Genomic DNA, 17,780 nt, shown 5'->3' with positions numbered 1-17,780 from the left:
AAACACTGAAAATTCCTAAATATTTCAGAGTAGGAGTCCAATAAAATATGATGCATTCGTCTGGGCGCGGTGGCTCACACCTGTAATCCCAGCACTTTGGGAGGCCGAGGCGGGCGGATCATGAGGTCAGGAGTTTGAGACCAGCTTGACCAACATAGTGAAACCCCATCTTTACTAAAAATACAAAAAAAAAAAAAAAAAAAAAAGGTAGGCGTGGTGGCAGGTGCCTGTAATGCCAGCTACTCAGGAGGCTGAGATAGGAGAATCACTTGAAGCCAGCAGGCGGAGGTTGCAGTGAGCCGAGATCACGCCACTGCACTCCAGCCCGGGTGACAGTGCGAGACTCCATCTCAAAAAAAAAAAAAAAAAAAAAAAAAAAGATGCATTCATAATAAGAAAAATACGTAGCCATTAATAATTATAATTTAGAGCCTAGCATGGTGGCTCATCCCTGGAATCCCAGCACTTTGGGAGGCCGAGGCAGGATTGCTTGAGGCCAGGAGTTCCAGACCAGCCTGAGCAACATAGTGAGACCCTCGTCTTTACAAAAGAAATTTAAAAATTAGCTGTGTGTGGTAGCACATGCCTGTAGTCCCAGCTACTTGGAAGGCTGAGGCAGGAGAATCACTTGAGTCTATGACTTCAAGGTTGCAGTCATCTGTGATCTCCACTGCACTGCAGCCTGGGCAGCAGAGAAAGATCCTGTCTCAAATAATAATAATAACAATAAATAGTGGTAATTAGATGAATATTTGCTAAGAAGGAAAAGGTTCACAACTAGTTTAAAAATTACAAGTTATGCAACAATGTAAGTATAATACAACCATTTACAAAAATATTTATGCATTTCTTATATGTCTCTGTTTACATGGGGGAAATGTGCACAACTAAGATGTAATTTGGGAAAGACACACTTTTTTTCTTTATACATTATCAATTACTTATGTAATAAAAACAAGTGAAGGTAGAAGAAATGAGTTTTCAGAAGGTCTAAACTGCCAAATTAAAGATAGTTGGGCTGGGTGCGGTGGCTCACACCTGTAATCCCAGCACTTTGGGAGGCCAAAGCAGGAAGATTGCATGAGCCCAGGCATTTGAGACCAGCCTCGGCAACATAGTGAGACTCCATCTCAAATAAATAAATAAATAAATAAATAAATAAATAAATAAAGATGGCAATGTTCTGTGGCTAACAAAATGCTTTGTTTGGCAGGTTTTGTTGTTGTTGTTGTTGTTGTTGTTGTTAATATCTATGATATTGGCCAGGCACAGTGACCCAACACTTTGGGAGGCTGAGGCAGGTGGATTGTTTGAGCCCAGGAGTTTGAGACCAACCTGGGCAACATGGTGAAACCCCATCTCTACAAAAAATGCAAAAAATTAGTTGGTGTGGTGGCATGCACCTGTGGTCCCAGCTACTTAAGAGGTTGAGGTGGGAGGATCACTTGAGCCCAGGAGGTCAAGGCTGCAGTGAGCTGTGATCTCACCACTGCACCACTGCATTCCATCCTGAGTTGACAGAGTGAGACCCTGTCTCAAAAAAAAAAAATTATATATATATATATAAAAAATTGCTCCTTTTTTTTTTTTTTTTTTTGAGACAGACTCTTACTCTGTCACCCAGGCTGGAGTGCAGGGGAGCCATCTCACCTCACTGCAACCTCTGCCTCCCAGGTTTAAGCGATTCTCTTGCCTCAGCCTCTCGAGTAATAATGGCTACTTTAGATTTAGCCTCTTTTCATTGCTCCTGTGAGATAACTGTTCCTCTAAATTTTACATTTTCACTGATGTTCAATTTTTTTTTTTTTTTTAGATGGAGTCTCGTTCTGTTACCCAGGCAGGAGTGCAGTGGCGCAATCTCAGCTCATTACAACCACCGCCTCCTGGGTTCAAGTGATTCTCGTGCCTCAGCCTCCTGAGTAGCTGGGATTACAGGCACCTGCCACCACACCCAGCTAATTTTTGTATTTTTAGTAGAGACAGGGTTTCGCCATGTTGGCCAGGCTGGTCTTGAACTCCTGACCTCAGGTGATCCACCTGCCTCAGCCTCCCAAAGTGCTGGGATTACAGGCGTGAGCCATTGCGCCTGGCCCAACATCTATATTTTTATCATTAAAAGCTTCTAATATGCAATATAGTCACTATTCAAATCTCAAAATAAACAAGTTACATTTATCATGAAAAGTCTTGCTCCACCCTTGCCCCTTGACTATGTATTTTCTCAGTTTCTTATGCATCCCTAGATTTTCTGTCTGCAAAAACAAGCAAATATATATGTATGTATATTCCTTTTTTTTTTTTTTTTTTGAGACAGAGTCTCACTCTGTCGCCCAGGCTGGAGTGCAGTGGCATGATCTTGGCTCACTGCAACCTCTGCCTCCCAGGTTAAAGTGATTCTCCTGCCTCAGCTTCCCCAGTAGCTGGGATTACATGTCTGCGCCATCATGCCTGGCTAATTTTTTTATTTTTAGTAGAGACAAGGTTTCACCACATTGGCCAAGCTGGTCTCAAACTCCTGACCTCAGTTGATCCGCTTGCCTCAGCCTCCCAAAATGCTAGGATTACAGGCACGAGCCACCATGCCCAGCCCATACATATATTTTTATTTTCCCCATTTGTTATACTATACGCACTATTTTGCATTTTTAAAATTTTACTGTATCTTGTAGATCTTTCTCTTGTAGTTCCAACAGGATTCTATGCCTGCTGCACAGCAGCAGACCAATGCAATGAGACAGCAGAGCCTGCAGCAGAGAAAGAGTTTAGTGATCGCAGGGCAGCCAACTGAGGAGATGGGAGTGTTACCAGCGCTGAATTTACATGGTCTGCAGCAAGCTCAGTTCTTGCCTCCTCAGAAGAAAGAATTCAACTGAGGGGCATAAGGCAGAGTGAGAGACTGAGGCAAGTTTTAGAACAGGAGCGAAAGTTTATTAAAGAGCTTTAGAGCAGGAATGAAAGGAAGTAAAGGACACTTGGAAGAGAACCAAGCAGTTGACCTGAGAGATCAAGTGCGCTGTTTGACCTTGACTCGGGGTTGGCATACTTCCAGGGTCTTGCATCCCTTCTCCCCTGATTCTTCCCTTGGGGTGGGCTGTCCACATGCATGGTGGCCTGTCAGCACTTGGGTAGGGGCGCATGTGCAGTGTGTTTACTGGAGTTGTGGGCATGCTCACTCAAGGTGTGTTTCCCTTACCAGTCCAGTGTTCCTAGAGGAAGATCATCCGTGATTTTGCCTCTTAGTGATCATCTGCGATTTTGCCTCTTAGTGATCATCTGCGATTTTGCCTCTTAGTGCCCATGCTTGAGCCTACTCGCCCAGCTCCTGAGATCTTATGGGAAGCTGCTGATCACCAGTTTCAGGTGTTTCTATCTTTTGGGAGACCGCCTTTCTCTGGCACCAGCTGCAATCAATTATTATTTTAGCGAGATAGCTTAACAACTGCCTGACCATCACCCAATGGTTGCTTCACATTCCTGGGGTTAGGGGGTGGGGGCCTCTCCTGCTCTGCTCATGCCTGACTAGCTATCTACTGTAACAGGAGGAGACCTTCAAATCCATCTCCCCAAGGAATTCTGAGCTGGGTTTTTTTTTGTTTGTTTGTTTTGTTTTTTCTTGAGACAGAGTTTCGCTCTATTGCCCAGGCTGGAGTGCAGTGGCAGGATCTCAGCTCACTGCCACCTCTGCCTCCCAGGTTCAAGCAATTCTTGTGCCTCAGCCTTTTGAGTAGCTGGGATTATAGGTGCGTGCCACCATACCCGGCTAATTTTTGTATTTCTAGTAGAGACACGGTTTCACCGTGTTGGTCAGGCTGGTCTCAAACTCCTGACCTCTTGATCTGCCCACCTCGGCCTCCCAAAGTGCTGGGATTACAGGAGTGAGCCACCGTACCCGGCCTGAGCTGGGGTTTTTAAGGGGATTGTAGAGGGGGAGAGGCTGGAAATTTGGTATCGTTTATGGGTTGGGGTAAAGGGGGTGAAATCATCAGGATGTAGAAACTGCATTCTTTGGTGAGTTAGCTCCCTGTGGGGTCTTTCACAATGGCTGTCATCGGTAGTTTCACTGATATGCAGGACCTGAAAGAATACCTCAGGTGGAAAACAATGTTTCGCAAGCTTAAGTTGTCTGATGACAGGGTCCGCATGATTCTGGGACAGTAGGCAGCGAACAACTATGAGGAAATGGCTCAGAGTTCAACATGACCTCATGATGAATGCTGAATGTGCTGCAAGCTTTGTTTGTTTTCATTTCTCTCCCTCCCTTCCTCCCTGATTTATTTTATTTTATTTTGAGATGGAGTCTCACTTGGAGTGCAGTGGTGTGATCTCAGTTCACCGCAACCTCCACCTCCCGGGTTCAAGCGATTCTCCTGCCTCAGCCTCCCGAGTGGCTGGGATTACAGGTGTGCGCCACCATGCCAGCTAATTTTTGTACTTTTTTTTTTTTTTGAGACCAAGTCTCGCTCTGTAGCCCAGGCTAGAGTGCAGTGGCGTGATCTCAGCTCACTGCAACCTCCGCCTCCCGGGTTCAAGCAATTCTCCTGCCTCAGCCTCCAGAGTAGCTGGGATTACAGGTGTGCACCTCGGCAGAGTAGCTGGGATTATAGGCACACCCCACTGTACCCGGCTAATTTTTTGTATTTTTAGTAAAGACAAGGTTTCACCATGTTGGCCAGGCTGGTCTTGAACTCCCGACCTCAGGTAATCTGCCTGCCTCAGCCTCGCAAAGTGCTAGGATTACAGGTGTGAGCCACTGTGTCCAGCCTAATTTTTGTATTTTTAGTAGAGACGGGGTTTCACAATGTTGGCCAGGCTGGTCTCGAACTCCTGACCTCAAGTGATCAGCCTGCCTTGGCCTCCCAAAGTGCTGGGATTACAGGCATGAGCCACCGCACCCGGCCCCTGATTAATTTTATAAAGTTTGTTGGGACGGTTTCATTTCCATCTTGGTACACAGAGTTTCTTGTCCTTTTGTTGTTGCTACAGCTGCATAGTGTTCCATCACATGGCTGTGCCATAGTTCATTTTCCAGTCCTCTGTGAATGGACATTTGTGTTATGTCCAAATTTGTGCTATTACAAATACTGCAGTGAATGCCTTTGTACGTATATCATTTTCTTCCCTGACAGCTGTATCAAGATAAATTCCCAGAAATGGGATTACAGGGTTAGACAGTTTTGTTGAATCTTGTCAAGTTGATCTCTATAAGGGAGGTACCAATTTTTACTCCCATCAGCCATATAGGAGATTTTTGCCACCCTGAGATATGATAAAGCCCTGTTTTCTAATTAATAATCAAAGATGATTTTATAGCAACAGTAATAAGTGTGTTTGTCGGTTTCTTTTCTGTTTACAAAGAACTTTCTTTTTTTATTGTATTTTTGCAAGTCTTTTTATTTTATTATTATACTTTAAGTTCTAGGGTACATGTGCACAACGTGCAGATTTGTTACATAGGTATACATGTGCCATGTTGGTTTGCTGCACCCATCAACTTGTCATTTACATTAGGTATTTCTCCTAACGCTATCCCTCCCCCAGCCCCCCAACCCCCAACAGGCCCCGGTGTGTGATGTTCCCCTCCCCGTGTCCATGTGTTCTCATTGTTCAACTGCCACTACAAAGAACTTTCTTATGCATTACACTAAAATAATAGCTAATATTTATTGAGCACTTACAGTGTATCAGGGATTTTGGTGGACATTATAGAGTACTTGTTAAAAGCAGCTTGGAGTCAAGTCAAACTAACTGAATCTGAAATTTGGCTGCAACACTTCGTACCTATTTCCTTATGTGTAAAACTGGAAGGATTATAGTCCCTTCATTGGTAGGCAGTATTGTGGGGGTTAAACGCTAATACCACACGTAAAGTACCTAAAAGAGGTACTTGGCCCGGCATGGTGGCTCACGCCTGTAATCCCAGCACTTTGGGAGGCCAAGGCAGGTGGATCACCTGAGGTCAGGAGTTCGAGATCAGCTTGGTAAAACCCTATCTCTACTAAAAATATAAAAATTAGCTGAGCATGGTGGCAGACGCCTGTAGTCCCAGTTACTCAGGAGGCTGAGGCGGAGAATCACTTGAACCTGGGAGGTGGAGGTTACAGTGAGCCGAGATCGCACCACTGCACTCCAGCCTGGGCGACAGAGCAAGACTCCGTCTCAAAAGCAAACAAAGTATATGGCTAATGTGAAAAGTCAATAAATGCTGTTTACTATTATTCCTGAGCATTTCTATGAGGCAGGTTGTATTGTTCCCACCTTATATATAAGTAAGCCAAAGAACAGAGATATTGGGACATGGAATTGGTAAGTGATAGAGCCAGGATTTTAATATATCTGCTGATATATTGTCTGATTTGACATTGTATGACTCATGGGTTTGGCCAGCATAGAAAGCTTTGTGTTGAGTGGTGAAGTTGTAATGTTCAACAACCAGATTGGGGGTAAGTGGAAGCAGACATGTACAGAGCTAGCTTCACAGCTGCGTCATGCTCTGTTTTGCAATTGTTAATGATTTTGAACAACAGGCCCCACTTATTTTTTTTATTTTTTAAATTAATTAATTATTTTTTTTGAGATGGAGTTTTGCTCTTATTGTCCAGGCTGGAGTGCAATGGCAGGATCTCGGCTCACCGCAACCTCCACCTCCCGGGTTCAAGTGATTCTCCTGCCTCAGCCTCCTGAGTAGCTGGGATTACAGGCATGCGCCACCACTCCCGGCTGATTTTGTATTTTTAGTAGAGACGGGGTTTCTCCATGTTGGTCAGGCTGGTCTTGAACTCCCGACCTCAGGTCATCTGACCACCTTGGCCTCCCAAAGTGCTGGAATTACAGGCGTGAGCCACCGTGCCTGGTCTGGCCCCACTTATTTATTGATTTTATTTTATTTTTTTGAGATAGGATCTCACTCTATTACCCAGGCTGGAGTGCAGGGGCACAATCATGACTCACTGCAGCCTCAACTTCCCAGGCTCAGGTGATTCTTCCGCCTCAGCCTCCCAAGTAGCTGGGACCACGGGTGCACGCTGCCACACCTGGCTAATTTTTTTACTTTTTCTTTCTTTCTTTTTTTTTTTGAGACGGAGTCTTGCTCTGTCGCCCAGGCTGGAGTGCAGTGGCACGATCTCGGCTCACTGCAAGCTCCGCCTCTGGGGTTCATGCCATTCTCTTGCCTCAGCCTCCCAAGTAGCTGGGACTACAGGTGCCTGCCACCACGCCTGGCTAATTTTTTTTGTATTTTTAGTAGACATGGTGTTTCACCATGTTAGCCAGAATGGTCTTATCTCCTGACCCCATGATCTGCCTGCCTCGGCCTTCCAAAGTGCTGGGATTACAGGCGTGGGCCACTGCACCTGGCCCACACCTGGCTAATTCTTCGATTTTCACCGTGTGGTCCAGGCTGGTCTTGAGCTCCTGGGCTCAAGCAATCCACCTGCCTTGCCCTCCCAAAGTGTTGGGATTACAGGTGTGAGCCACCACATCTGGTCTTTTTAATTTTTTAGAGCAGAGATCTCACTATGTTGCCCAGGCTGGTCTCTAACCTGAGCTCAAGAGATCCTCCTGCCGGGTGCGGTGGCTCACACCTGTAATCCCAGTACTTTGGGAGGCTGAGGTAGGTGGATCACGAGGTCAGGAGATAGAGACCATCCTGGCTGACATGGTAAAACCTTGTCTCTACTAAAAATACAAAATAATTAGCTGGGCGTGGTGGCGGGCACCTGCAGTCACAGCTACTCGGGAGGCTGAGGCAGGAGAATGGCGTGAACCCTGGAGGCGGAGCTTGCAGTGAGCCGAGATTGTGTCACTGCACCCCAGCCTGGGCAACAGAGCAAGACTCCGTCTCAAAAAAACCTCCTGAGTAGCTGGGACTACAGGCACACATTATCATCCCCAGCTCCACCTCTTTAGTTTGCACTGGGTACCACAAATTATGTAGTCAGTCCTGTGTGCATGTATGTTGCATGTGTATTATAATTTCACTGATGTAAATGATGTGTAGCATACAGTTTACAAATACTAAAATATACAGTACAGGACTCTATTGTAAACTCCATATAGCCAGTTCTCACAGTATGCTTTCTTTGATGTTGTGTAGCTTCCCTATGGTCCCAACTGATCAATGAGCATAGTTCAGACATGAATGTTGGTTGATATTTTATGTTAGGAGTAAGAGGAAAGTGAAACAATCAAAAGAGATATGTCAGAACTTCACTAGTTTGTCAAGGCTACGAGCGACTTATTTGTTCAACTGGATAATAATTTGCCAATGCCGAACGAATATTTCCTCAAAGTTTTGGTGCATTCACTTACACACTTTTTTTCTCTCTTTTTTTCTTTTTTGAGACGGAGTCTCGCTCTACTGCCCAGGCTGGAGTGCAGTGGCGTGATCTTGGCTCACTGCAGCCTCTGCCTCCAGGGTTCAAGCAATTCTCCTGCCTCAGCCTCCCGAGTAGCTGTGATTATAGGAATGCACCACCACCCCCGGCTAATTTTTTTTTTTTTTTTTTGAGATGGAGTCTCACTCTGTTGCCCAGGCTGGAGCCCAGTGGCATGATCTTGGCTCACTGCAACCTCCATCTCCCGGGTTCAAGCAATTCTCCTGCCCCAGCCTCCCGAGTAGCTGGGATTACAGGTGCCTGCCACCACGCGCGGCTAATTTTTGTATTTTTAGTAGAGACAGGGTTTCGCTATGTTGGCCAGGCTGATGTCGAACTCCTGACATCAAGTGATCTGCCCGCCTCGCCTCCCAAAGTGCTGGGATTACAGGCGTGAGCCACCGCACCCTCCAACACTTTTAAGTTTAACCAGTAATATGAACATTTTCTCCGCCACTTTCTTAAGTCTAGACGACTTAGCAGTTATTAAGCATTTGCTGATTTGCGTGGTGTAAATTCTCCCACCATGGGCAGATTTCAAGCTGCTGAAGGATGTCACTGAATGAAAAGCTGATAAGAGGTGAGCAGTAGCACATCATAGAGTATTTCCACGGTGCAGATATGATAGACGTCAGAATGTATGCACACAGCAGGCGCTCAATAAATGCTTGTAGCATGAATAAATTAATGAATCCTACTTCGTGAATGAAAGTGCGCCCGGTAAGTCCTAAAGCAACACGCCTTCGAGTTCTTATGATGCTAAGAGAGGCTGATTGCAGTTAGTCTGGAAGTAGCTGCGGGGCGCAGTGCAGGCAGGAAAAGGGCTGGATGCCGGGTCACCGCCCGGCCCCAGCTCCTGGCCCGTCCCCGCTCCCGGTCCATTCCCGCCCCGGCCCCGCCCCTTCCCGCCCCACCACCGGTCTGGCCCCGCCCCTCAGCCCCGCCCCACCCCTCACCGCCCTTCTCCCCGCCTCTGACCCCTCCCTTCCCCGCCTCTGACCCCGCCCCTCCTCTGACTCGGCCCTGCCCGCCCCGCCTCTGACCAGGCCCCCGCCCCCAAGCCCTCACCGCCCTTCTCCCCGTCTCTGGCTTGGCCCCGCCCCCTCCCGCCCTCCAGCCCACCCTCCGGTCCGGCCCGCGCCGCCGGCACCTGTTTCCGGGCGGGCCTCCAGAGGCCGGCGCACAAGATGGCGGCCCTGGCGGCCTAAAGAAGGCGACCGCGGCTCAGCCGTGGGCTCTAACGCGGGGCTGGGGGCCGGAGACAGACTTCGCCCAGGTGACGGGTAGTAGGGGCGGCGCCGCTGGGCTTCGTGGGGTGTAAGACCCACTTGCTGTTGCCCCCGGACCTTGCCGCCACACCAGCCCTGTCCTGGGGCGGAACCGAAGGAAGGTCGGGCCCGGCTGCCCCGCCCCGTCCTTCCTCTTTCCCGGGCGGTCACTTTGCGTGGCTCACTTTTAGAGTTTACTTCAACCACGTGGAGCTTCCATGGCGGCCTCTCAGGTCCTGGGGCAGAAGATTAACATCCTGTCGGGAGAGACTGTCAAAGCTGGGGACAGGGACCCTCTGGGGAACGACTGTCCCGAGCAAGATAGGCTCCCCCAGCGCTCCTGGAGGCAGAAGTGTGCCTCCTACGTGTTGGCCCTGAGGCCCTGGAGCTTCAGTGCCTCACTCACACCGGTGGCCCTGGGCAGTGCCCTTGCCTACAGATCCCACGGTGTCCTGGATCCCAGGCTCTTGGTGGGTTGTGCCGTGGCTGTCCTGGCTGTGCACGGGGCCGGTAATTTGGTCAACACTTACTATGACTTTTCCAAGGGCATTGACCACAAAAAGAGTGATGACAGGACACTTGTGGACCGAATCTTGGAGCCGCAGGATGTCGTCCGGTTCGGAGTCTTCCTCTACACGTTGGGCTGCGTCTGTGCCGCTTGCCTCTACTACCTGTCCCCTCTGAAACTGGAGCACTTGGCTCTTATCTACTTTGGAGGCCTGTCTGGCTCCTTTCTCTACACAGGAGGTAAGATTTGGCCCGTCCTGTGTGCTGCAGGTCTTAGTCGCGTCCACTGGAAACCGCTGCTTTGTAAAGGAGTTACAGGGATGTCAAAGGTGGCTTTCTAATTTAAGCCGCTTTAATTGAAGTCTATAATTGTGGGTGATGTGAATTTTTTGGAACAGTGATTTGAGAAGATCCTGGTTTGACTTATGGACGTAGGGCATGACTGAAAATTTTATATGGACATTTATTTTTATTTATTTATTTTTTATTTATTTTTGAGACGGAGTCTCGCTCTGTCGCCCAGGCTGGAGTGCAGTCGTGCGATCTCGGCCCACTGCAGCCTCTGCCTCCCGTGTTCAAGCGATTCTCCTGCCTCAGCCTCCCGAGTAGCTGGGACTACAGGTGCACGCCACCACGCCTGGCTGATTTTTGTATTTTTATTAGAGACGGGGTGTCACCATGTTGGCCAGGATGGTCTCGATTTCCTGACCTCGTGATCCACCCGCCTCAGCCTCCCAAAGTGCTAAGATTACAGGCGTGAGCCACCGCGCCCCGTCAGGACATTTTTTAATTTTTTTTATTTTTTTTGAGACAGAGTCTCGCTCTGTTGCCCAGGCAAGGGTGCAGTGGCACCATCTCGGCTCACTGCAACCTCTGTCTCCCGGCTTCAAGCGATTCTTCTGCCTCAGCTCCCCGAGTAGCTGGGAGTACAGGCATGTGCCACCACGCCTGGCTAATTTTTGTATTTTTAGTAGAGACAAGGTTTCACCATGTTGGCCAGGCTGGTCTCGAACTCCTGACCTCATGACCTGCCTGCCTTGCCCTCCCAAAGTGCTGGGATTACAGGCGTGAGCCACCATGCCCGGCCTATATGGACATTTTTTCTGTCTCTTTTTTTTTTTTTTAATCACTCATACTTTATAATGCCACAGTTTCAAATATTAGAATTAAATCTGAAGAGTTCAAAATGATATACATAATTACTTCTATCTAGTTTGCTAGGTGACTTCTTGCAAGAGGCTGATTAAGGTAGTGATGGGCAGGTGGGTAAGCCCTATTTATTGAGCACCTATTATGTGCCAGGCACTGTTCTGTGTGAACACAGCAGTCACAGATCCCTGCCCTTGTGAAACTTACGTATTATCATGAAAAGAGACAGAAAGTAAAAATAGAAAATTATAGTTAGGGTGACCAATATCCTGGTTTGCTCAGGACTAAGGTGACAGGACTAAGTCGGATGTGCGACTTCTGGAGCTAAAACCAGAAAAGTTCCTGGTAAGTCAGGTTGAATTGATCACCCTGATTATAGTATATGAAAGATGATAAGTGCTATGGGAAAAAAAAGTAGAGCAAAGAATGGGACACAGATTACTATTTTAAGTAGTTTGATCAGGGTAGGCTTCATCAAAAAGGTAACATTTGGCTGAGTGCAGTGGCTCATGTCTGTAATCCCAGCCCTTTGGGAGGCTGAAGCGAGAGAATCGCTTGAGGCCAGGAGTTAAACACCAGCCTGGGCAACATAGACCCCTGTCTGTATAAAATATTAAATAAAAAATATTAGCTGGGCATGGTGGTGCTTGCCTGTGGTCCCAGCTACTTTGGAGGCTGAGGTGGGAGAATTGCTTGAGCCCAGGGGTCAAGGCTGCAGTGAGTCCTGATCACACCACTGCACTCCAGCCTGGGCGACAGAGTGAGACCATGCCTCAGAAAGGTAGTATTTGAGTTGAGTTACATTGAAGGAGGTAAGAGGTGAGGGAGTTGGCCAAGCAGATATCTGAGAGAGGAGCATTTCAGGAAAAGCAACAGCAAGTGCCATAGGCCTTCAGGCAGGAATGTGTCCAAAGAGCTTACAGAGCAGCAAGGAGTCCAGTGTGTGAATGAAGGAGAGAGTAAAGGGAGGTAAAGTAAGAGAAGTATGTTTGGGGAGGGTAAGGAGGCACACACACGGATTATATAGACCTTGTAGGCCACTGGTCTTGGCTCTGGAATGGAGGAGCCACTGCAGGACTTTGAGCAAGGGAGTGATGTAATATAATGTTTTAAAAGAATTGCTCTGGGTAAGGTATTGAGAATGGATCAAGGGGAGTGAGGCAAGGGTAGAGGCAGGAAGACCAAGTAGGAAGCTCTTGAATAATCCAGGCAAGCGATGTTTGGTGGCTTGTATCTAGCAGGTGGTAGTGGAAGAGGTAAGTAGCCAGATTCTAAATATGCTTTGAAGGTAGACAGGGTTTGCTGATGGATTGGATGTGAGGTAAAGAGAAACAGAGGAATTAAGCATAACTCAAAGGTTTTTTTTTTCTTGGACACATTCCATATTTTATTTACATTTTCAGACTAACTTTGGGCTGGGTGCTGTGCCTCATGCCTGTAATCTCAGCACTTCGGGAGGCCAAGGCAGGTGGATCACTTGAGATCAGGAGTTCCAGACCAGCCTGGCCAAACATGGTGAAACCTTGTCTCTACTAAAAATACAAAAATTAGCCAGGCGTGGTGGCATGTGCCTGTAGTCCTAGCTACTCGGGAGGCTGAGGCAGGAGGATTGCTTGAGCCCAGTAGGTGGAGGTTGCAGTGAGCTGAGATCATGCCACTGCATTCCAGCCTGGGCAACAGAGAGAGGCTCCATCTCAAAAAAAAAAAAAAAAAAAGACCAACTTTAGTTTCAAAATTATATATCCATATATGTATCCCTTTTTTGTTGATGTCACTTAACCTTAAGTGCATAGTTTGTTAAAAAAAAAAAAAAAAAAACTGTAAGCAAATATTTACCATGTCTGTTACATGTAACACACATGAAAGCTTTTAACAGAAATTCATCAACTCCCCCCCAACATTTTTTATTATAAGATAGGTATCAAAACAATCCTGAACATATTTTTCATACTACTAGTAGTCAGCACCCACACCACTTCAAAAATTAACACATTTGTGCTGGATGTGGTAGTTTTTACCCATAATCCCAACACTCTGGGAGGCTGAGGCAGGCAAATCACCTGAGTTCAGGAGTTTGAGACCAGCCTGGCCAGCATGGTGAAACCCCACCTCTACTAAAAATACAAAAATAAGCTGGGCATGGTGGTGCATGCCTGTAGTCCCAGCTACTTGGGAGGCTGAGGTAGGAGAATCGCTTGAACCTGGGAGGTTGTAGTGAGCCAAGATCTCATCACTGCACTCCAGCCTGGGCAACAGAACAAGACTCCATCTCAAAAAAATAAAAAAAATTAAAAAATCAACACATTTGTGACAGTGTTCATTGTACCTGCTACTTTTTTTTTTTTTTTTAATTTGACGGAGTCTTGCTCTGTCACCTAGGCTGGGGTACAGTGGTGCGATCTTGGCTTACCACAATCTCCGCCTCCCAGGTTCAAGTGTAATCCCAGTAGCTGGGATTACAGGTGCCCGCCTGGCTAATTTTTGTATTTTTAGTGGAGACGGGGTTTCACCATGTTGGCCAGGCTGGTCTCTTAACTCCTTACCTCAAGTGATCAACCCTCCTTGGCCTCCCAAAGTGCTGGGATTACAGGCGTGAGCCACTATGCCTGGCCAATACCTGCTACTTTTTAAACAATTTCAACTGCAGCTCTCTTTCACTAAGCAAGATGGATAAAGCATGCCATTTCTGTTTTCTTTTTTCTTGAGACAGAATTTTGCTCTTGTTGCCCAGGCTGGAGTGCAATGGCACAATCTCAGCTCACCGCAACCTCCACCTCCGGGGTTCAAGCAGTTCTCCTGCCTCCGCCTCCCAAGTAGCTGGGATTACAGGCATGGGCCACCACGCCCTGCTAATTTTGTATTTTTAGTAGAGACAGGGTTTCTCCATGTTGGTCAGGCTGGTCTCGAACTCCTGACCTCAGGTGATCTGCCTACCTTGGCCTCCTAAAGTGCTGGCATTAAAGGTGTGAGCCACCTCGCCTGGCCTCTGTTTTCTTTTTCCTTTCCTTTTTTGTTTGAGATGGGGGTCTTACTCTGTCACTCAGGCTAGAGTGCAGTGGTGCGATCTCAGCTCACTGCAACTTCTGCCTCCCGGGATCAAGCGATCATCCTACCTCAGTCTCCTAAGTAGCTGGGACTACAGGCGCATGCTACCACGCCTGGTTAATTTTTGGATTTTTTGTAGGGACGGACTTTCACCATGTTGGCCAGGCTGGTCTTGAACTCCTGGCCTCAAGTGATCTGCTCGCCTGAGCCTCCCAAAGTGCTGGGATTACAGATGTGAGCCACTGTGCCCAGCCCTGTTTTCTTTATTGAGATTTTTAGTCTTTAGAAACACACATGCTTCCACTGCCATCTGACACTTCTTACCACGCTTTCATCTTGTAAACCTGAATTATATTTCGAGTACTCCAAGTTTGTGTTTAAATGACAGTACCTTAACAAGAGAAAAAAATTGGGTTGCATTTTTCCTGTTACCTGAAAACATAATGGGTGTACATATATTAAATATATTCTTACAAATGTCCAGGTCATGTTTACCAGCCGGAGTTCTTTTATTTAACGTGTGGGTATTCTGCATTGTGATATTTAATCAAGACATTAACACGAGTAGAAGGTTGTTGATATAAGACAAGTTTGAGATCCACTAAAATTAATTGTCGTATGTTTGTCCTTCCAGTGGCTGTGGAAGCTTCATATTTTCTTTGGACATCATTAGACGTCTTAGCTCCTGAAGTACAACTTTAATGCTATATGAATTTTGTCATTTTGCTAACACTGGTGTGCTGCGGTCATCCACCATCCCACTGGAGTTATTTATTCCATTCATATTAATTCTTGTTACAAATCTAACTGATGGGGGAGCTTCTGGGTATTTGGGTCCACTATCTATTTTCAGGCTATATATTCTTTTTTTTTTTTTTTGAGACAGAGGCTCGCGCTGTGGCCCACACGGGAGCGCAATGGCGTGATCTCGGCTCACTGCAACCTCTGCTTCCTAGGTTCATGTGATTCTCCTGCCTCAGCTTCCCGAGTAGCTGGGATTACAGGTGCACACCACCACACTCAGCTAATTTTTTGTATTTTTAGTAGAGATGAGGTTTCACTATGTTGGGCAGACTAGTCTCAAACTCCTGACCTCGTGATCTGCCCTCCTTGGCCTCCCAAAGTTCTGGGATTATAGGCGTGAACTGCCATGCCCGGCTTATATTCTCTTTTCATAATTTGTCCTTGGTGGCCCAATAATCATGCCTGTCCACCTTGTAAATGTCATATCTTCATCATCTTTAAGGCCCCAGTTAATCGTACCATTGCCTATCAATAGCTGCATAAGCATAACTCAAAGGTTTTGACCTGAGAACTGGAAGATACCATCTGGAGTGATGTCATCATGTGAGAAGGGCAAGGCTGGGGATAGAACAAGTTTTGGGGGAAAAGCAAGAGATTGACTTTGTGGTTTTTTGTTTTGTTTTTTGTTTGTTTTGAGACAGAGTCTCACTCCGTCTCCCAGGCTAGAGTACAGTGGCATGATCTCAGCTCACTGCAGCCTCCGCCTCCCGGGTTCAAGTGATTCTCAGCCTCCCAAGTAGCTGGGATTACAGGCGTCCGCCACCATGCCTGGCTAATTTTGTATTTTTAGCAGAGACGGTGTTTCACCATGTTGTCCAGACTGGTCTCGAACTCCTGACCTCAGGTGATCCACCCACCTTGGCCTACCAAAGTGCTGGGATTACAGGCATGAGCCACTGCGCCTGGCCAACTTTGGACATCTTAATGTCTATTAAATCTCCTAACAAAGATGTCAAATGGGTAGTTCAAGTTCAGAGAAGCCTGGGCTAGAGATTACATATCTGGGAGTCATTGGTCTATAGATAAAGTTGTAGGACTGGGTGAGGTCATCAAGGGAGGGAGTGTTGGTAGAAAAGTCAGTCCTGGTCTGAGCCCTGGGACACTCCCACATTAGAGGTGGGGGAAGAAAAGGCACAGGTAAAGGGGATGTGAGCAAGCATCCAGAGGAGTAAGAGGAAAATCAAAAGGCTGTAGTGGCCTGGCAGCTAATTATAAAAAGTTCAGTGAAGGAAATCAATGAGGTGGTGTAATAGAAAGTACAAGGTGGTGGTGAAGGGAAGAGGCTGTCTTTGTGAAAGTGACGTTTAAACTAGGACTTGAAGACGGAAGGATAAGGAGCTGGCCACGGGGTGGAATTGGAGTCTGATTGTGATGCTGAGTCCTCCAAGGCTGAAGGACCACTAAGTGCAAATGTGGTGGGTGGGAGAGAGTGTGACATTGGCTAGGATCTACTGAAAGGTCTGTGTGAGCCAGAGGGGGCATGAGACACAGTTGGTGAGTTAGGCAGGGTCTCTGTCATGGCGATCTTAACGAGTCCTACTCCCCAACCTCCAGGGCTCAGTCCTTGCGCCTCTTTTCTCTATCTCCATGTACTCCCTTGGTGATTTAGCTCATGGCTTCAGATGCCATCTGTTAAGCTAGTGACTCTTAAACTCCAGACTCATATCCAACTTCTTGCTCAGCAACTTCTCCTAGAACTGTCTCATAAACATCTCAAGCTTAACATGTCTGAGACCAAATTCTGATCTTCTCCCCAAGGAAACCTGCTTCGCCCACAGCTTTTTCCCCATTTTGCTCAATGGCAGCTTCATCCTAGTTCTTCAGGCCAAAAGCTGTGGGCATCGTCCTTGACTCCCACGTCTCACATCCAGTTCATCAGCAAATTCTGTTGACTCTCCTTTCAAAATGCATGTAGGATCTGACCACTTCTTACCGTGTCCAGCCACCACTGTGATCATCTGTCCCTGGATTTTTGCGGCAGGCTCCCAGCTGGTCTCTTTACCTCTGTTCTGGTCCCATTCAGGCTGTTCCCACTCAGCCACCAGAGTAATTCTGTTAAAATATAGGGCAGCCCTGTCAGTCCTGCTTAGAACTCTTCAGTGACTCTCATCTTGCTCAGAGTAAAGGCCAGGGTCTTTACAGTGACTCCCTAGGGCCCTACATTCTTTGCCCACCTTTTGACCTTCCCCCAGTTCTCTGACCCACCCTCCTCCTTTCTTCCTGTTCATCCTGGGCCAGCCACACTGCCCTTTCTAGTCCAGGAGCACGCACAGCCCCTCCTGCCCCTCCCTCAGGTCCTTTGTAGATGCAGCTTCCTCTGTTTGAAATGCTTTTCCTGCTTCTAACCATGTGGTTCACTTTCTCACTTCCTTCACCTATTTGCCCAAATGTCAGCTGCTCAGTGAGGCCTTGCTTTCTACCTTGTTTAAAATTACACACCCACTCCGTGCCCCCACCTGATACTCCCCCTGCTGCTCTTCTCTGCATTAGTTTTCCTCATAGCACATGTTACCTTCTAATGTGCCATATAAAGTACTTAATTGGTTAATTATCTTCCCCCTTCGACTGCGAGCTCTCTCCCTGCAGTCAGGGATTTCTGTCTCTGGTATTAGCTGAACCCCTAGCACCCAGAGCA

At 47.2% G+C, this 17,780-nt stretch overlaps 1 protein-coding gene and 1 pseudogene across 3 annotated transcripts in view; one reads left to right on the top strand and one right to left on the bottom strand.

Annotated features, from left to right (window-relative positions):
- Nucleotides 1–9,334: 9,334 nt before the first annotated feature.
- UBIAD1 (UbiA prenyltransferase domain containing 1) overlaps nt 9,335–17,780 on the top strand; it is a 122,235-nt gene continuing 113,789 nt past the window's right edge. For 2 of the 3 annotated variants that reach the window (XR_004670345.3, XM_024925308.4), the window contains exon 1: nt 9,491–10,387. Coding sequence is in view for 2 of the 3 variants with exons in the window: in XM_024925308.4 (XP_024781076.1) it covers nt 9,859–10,387 (529 nt within the window). In the remaining variant the exon portion in view is untranslated. Of the gene's footprint in view, nt 10,388–17,780 lie in introns of all 3 variants that reach the window. The other variant, XM_003822082.5, reaches the window with a different exon arrangement.
- LOC117981098 (ubiquitin-conjugating enzyme E2 variant 2-like) lies at nt 13,100–17,645 on the bottom strand (annotated as a pseudogene).

This window comes from Pan paniscus, chromosome 1 (assembly GCF_029289425.2).
Source record: "Pan paniscus chromosome 1, NHGRI_mPanPan1-v2.0_pri, whole genome shotgun sequence".
In the NCBI taxonomy this organism is placed as follows: Eukaryota; Metazoa; Chordata; class Mammalia; order Primates; family Hominidae; genus Pan; species Pan paniscus.
Note: the sequence above shows the minus strand (reverse complement) of the source record. Positions and strands in the feature narration are given on the sequence as shown.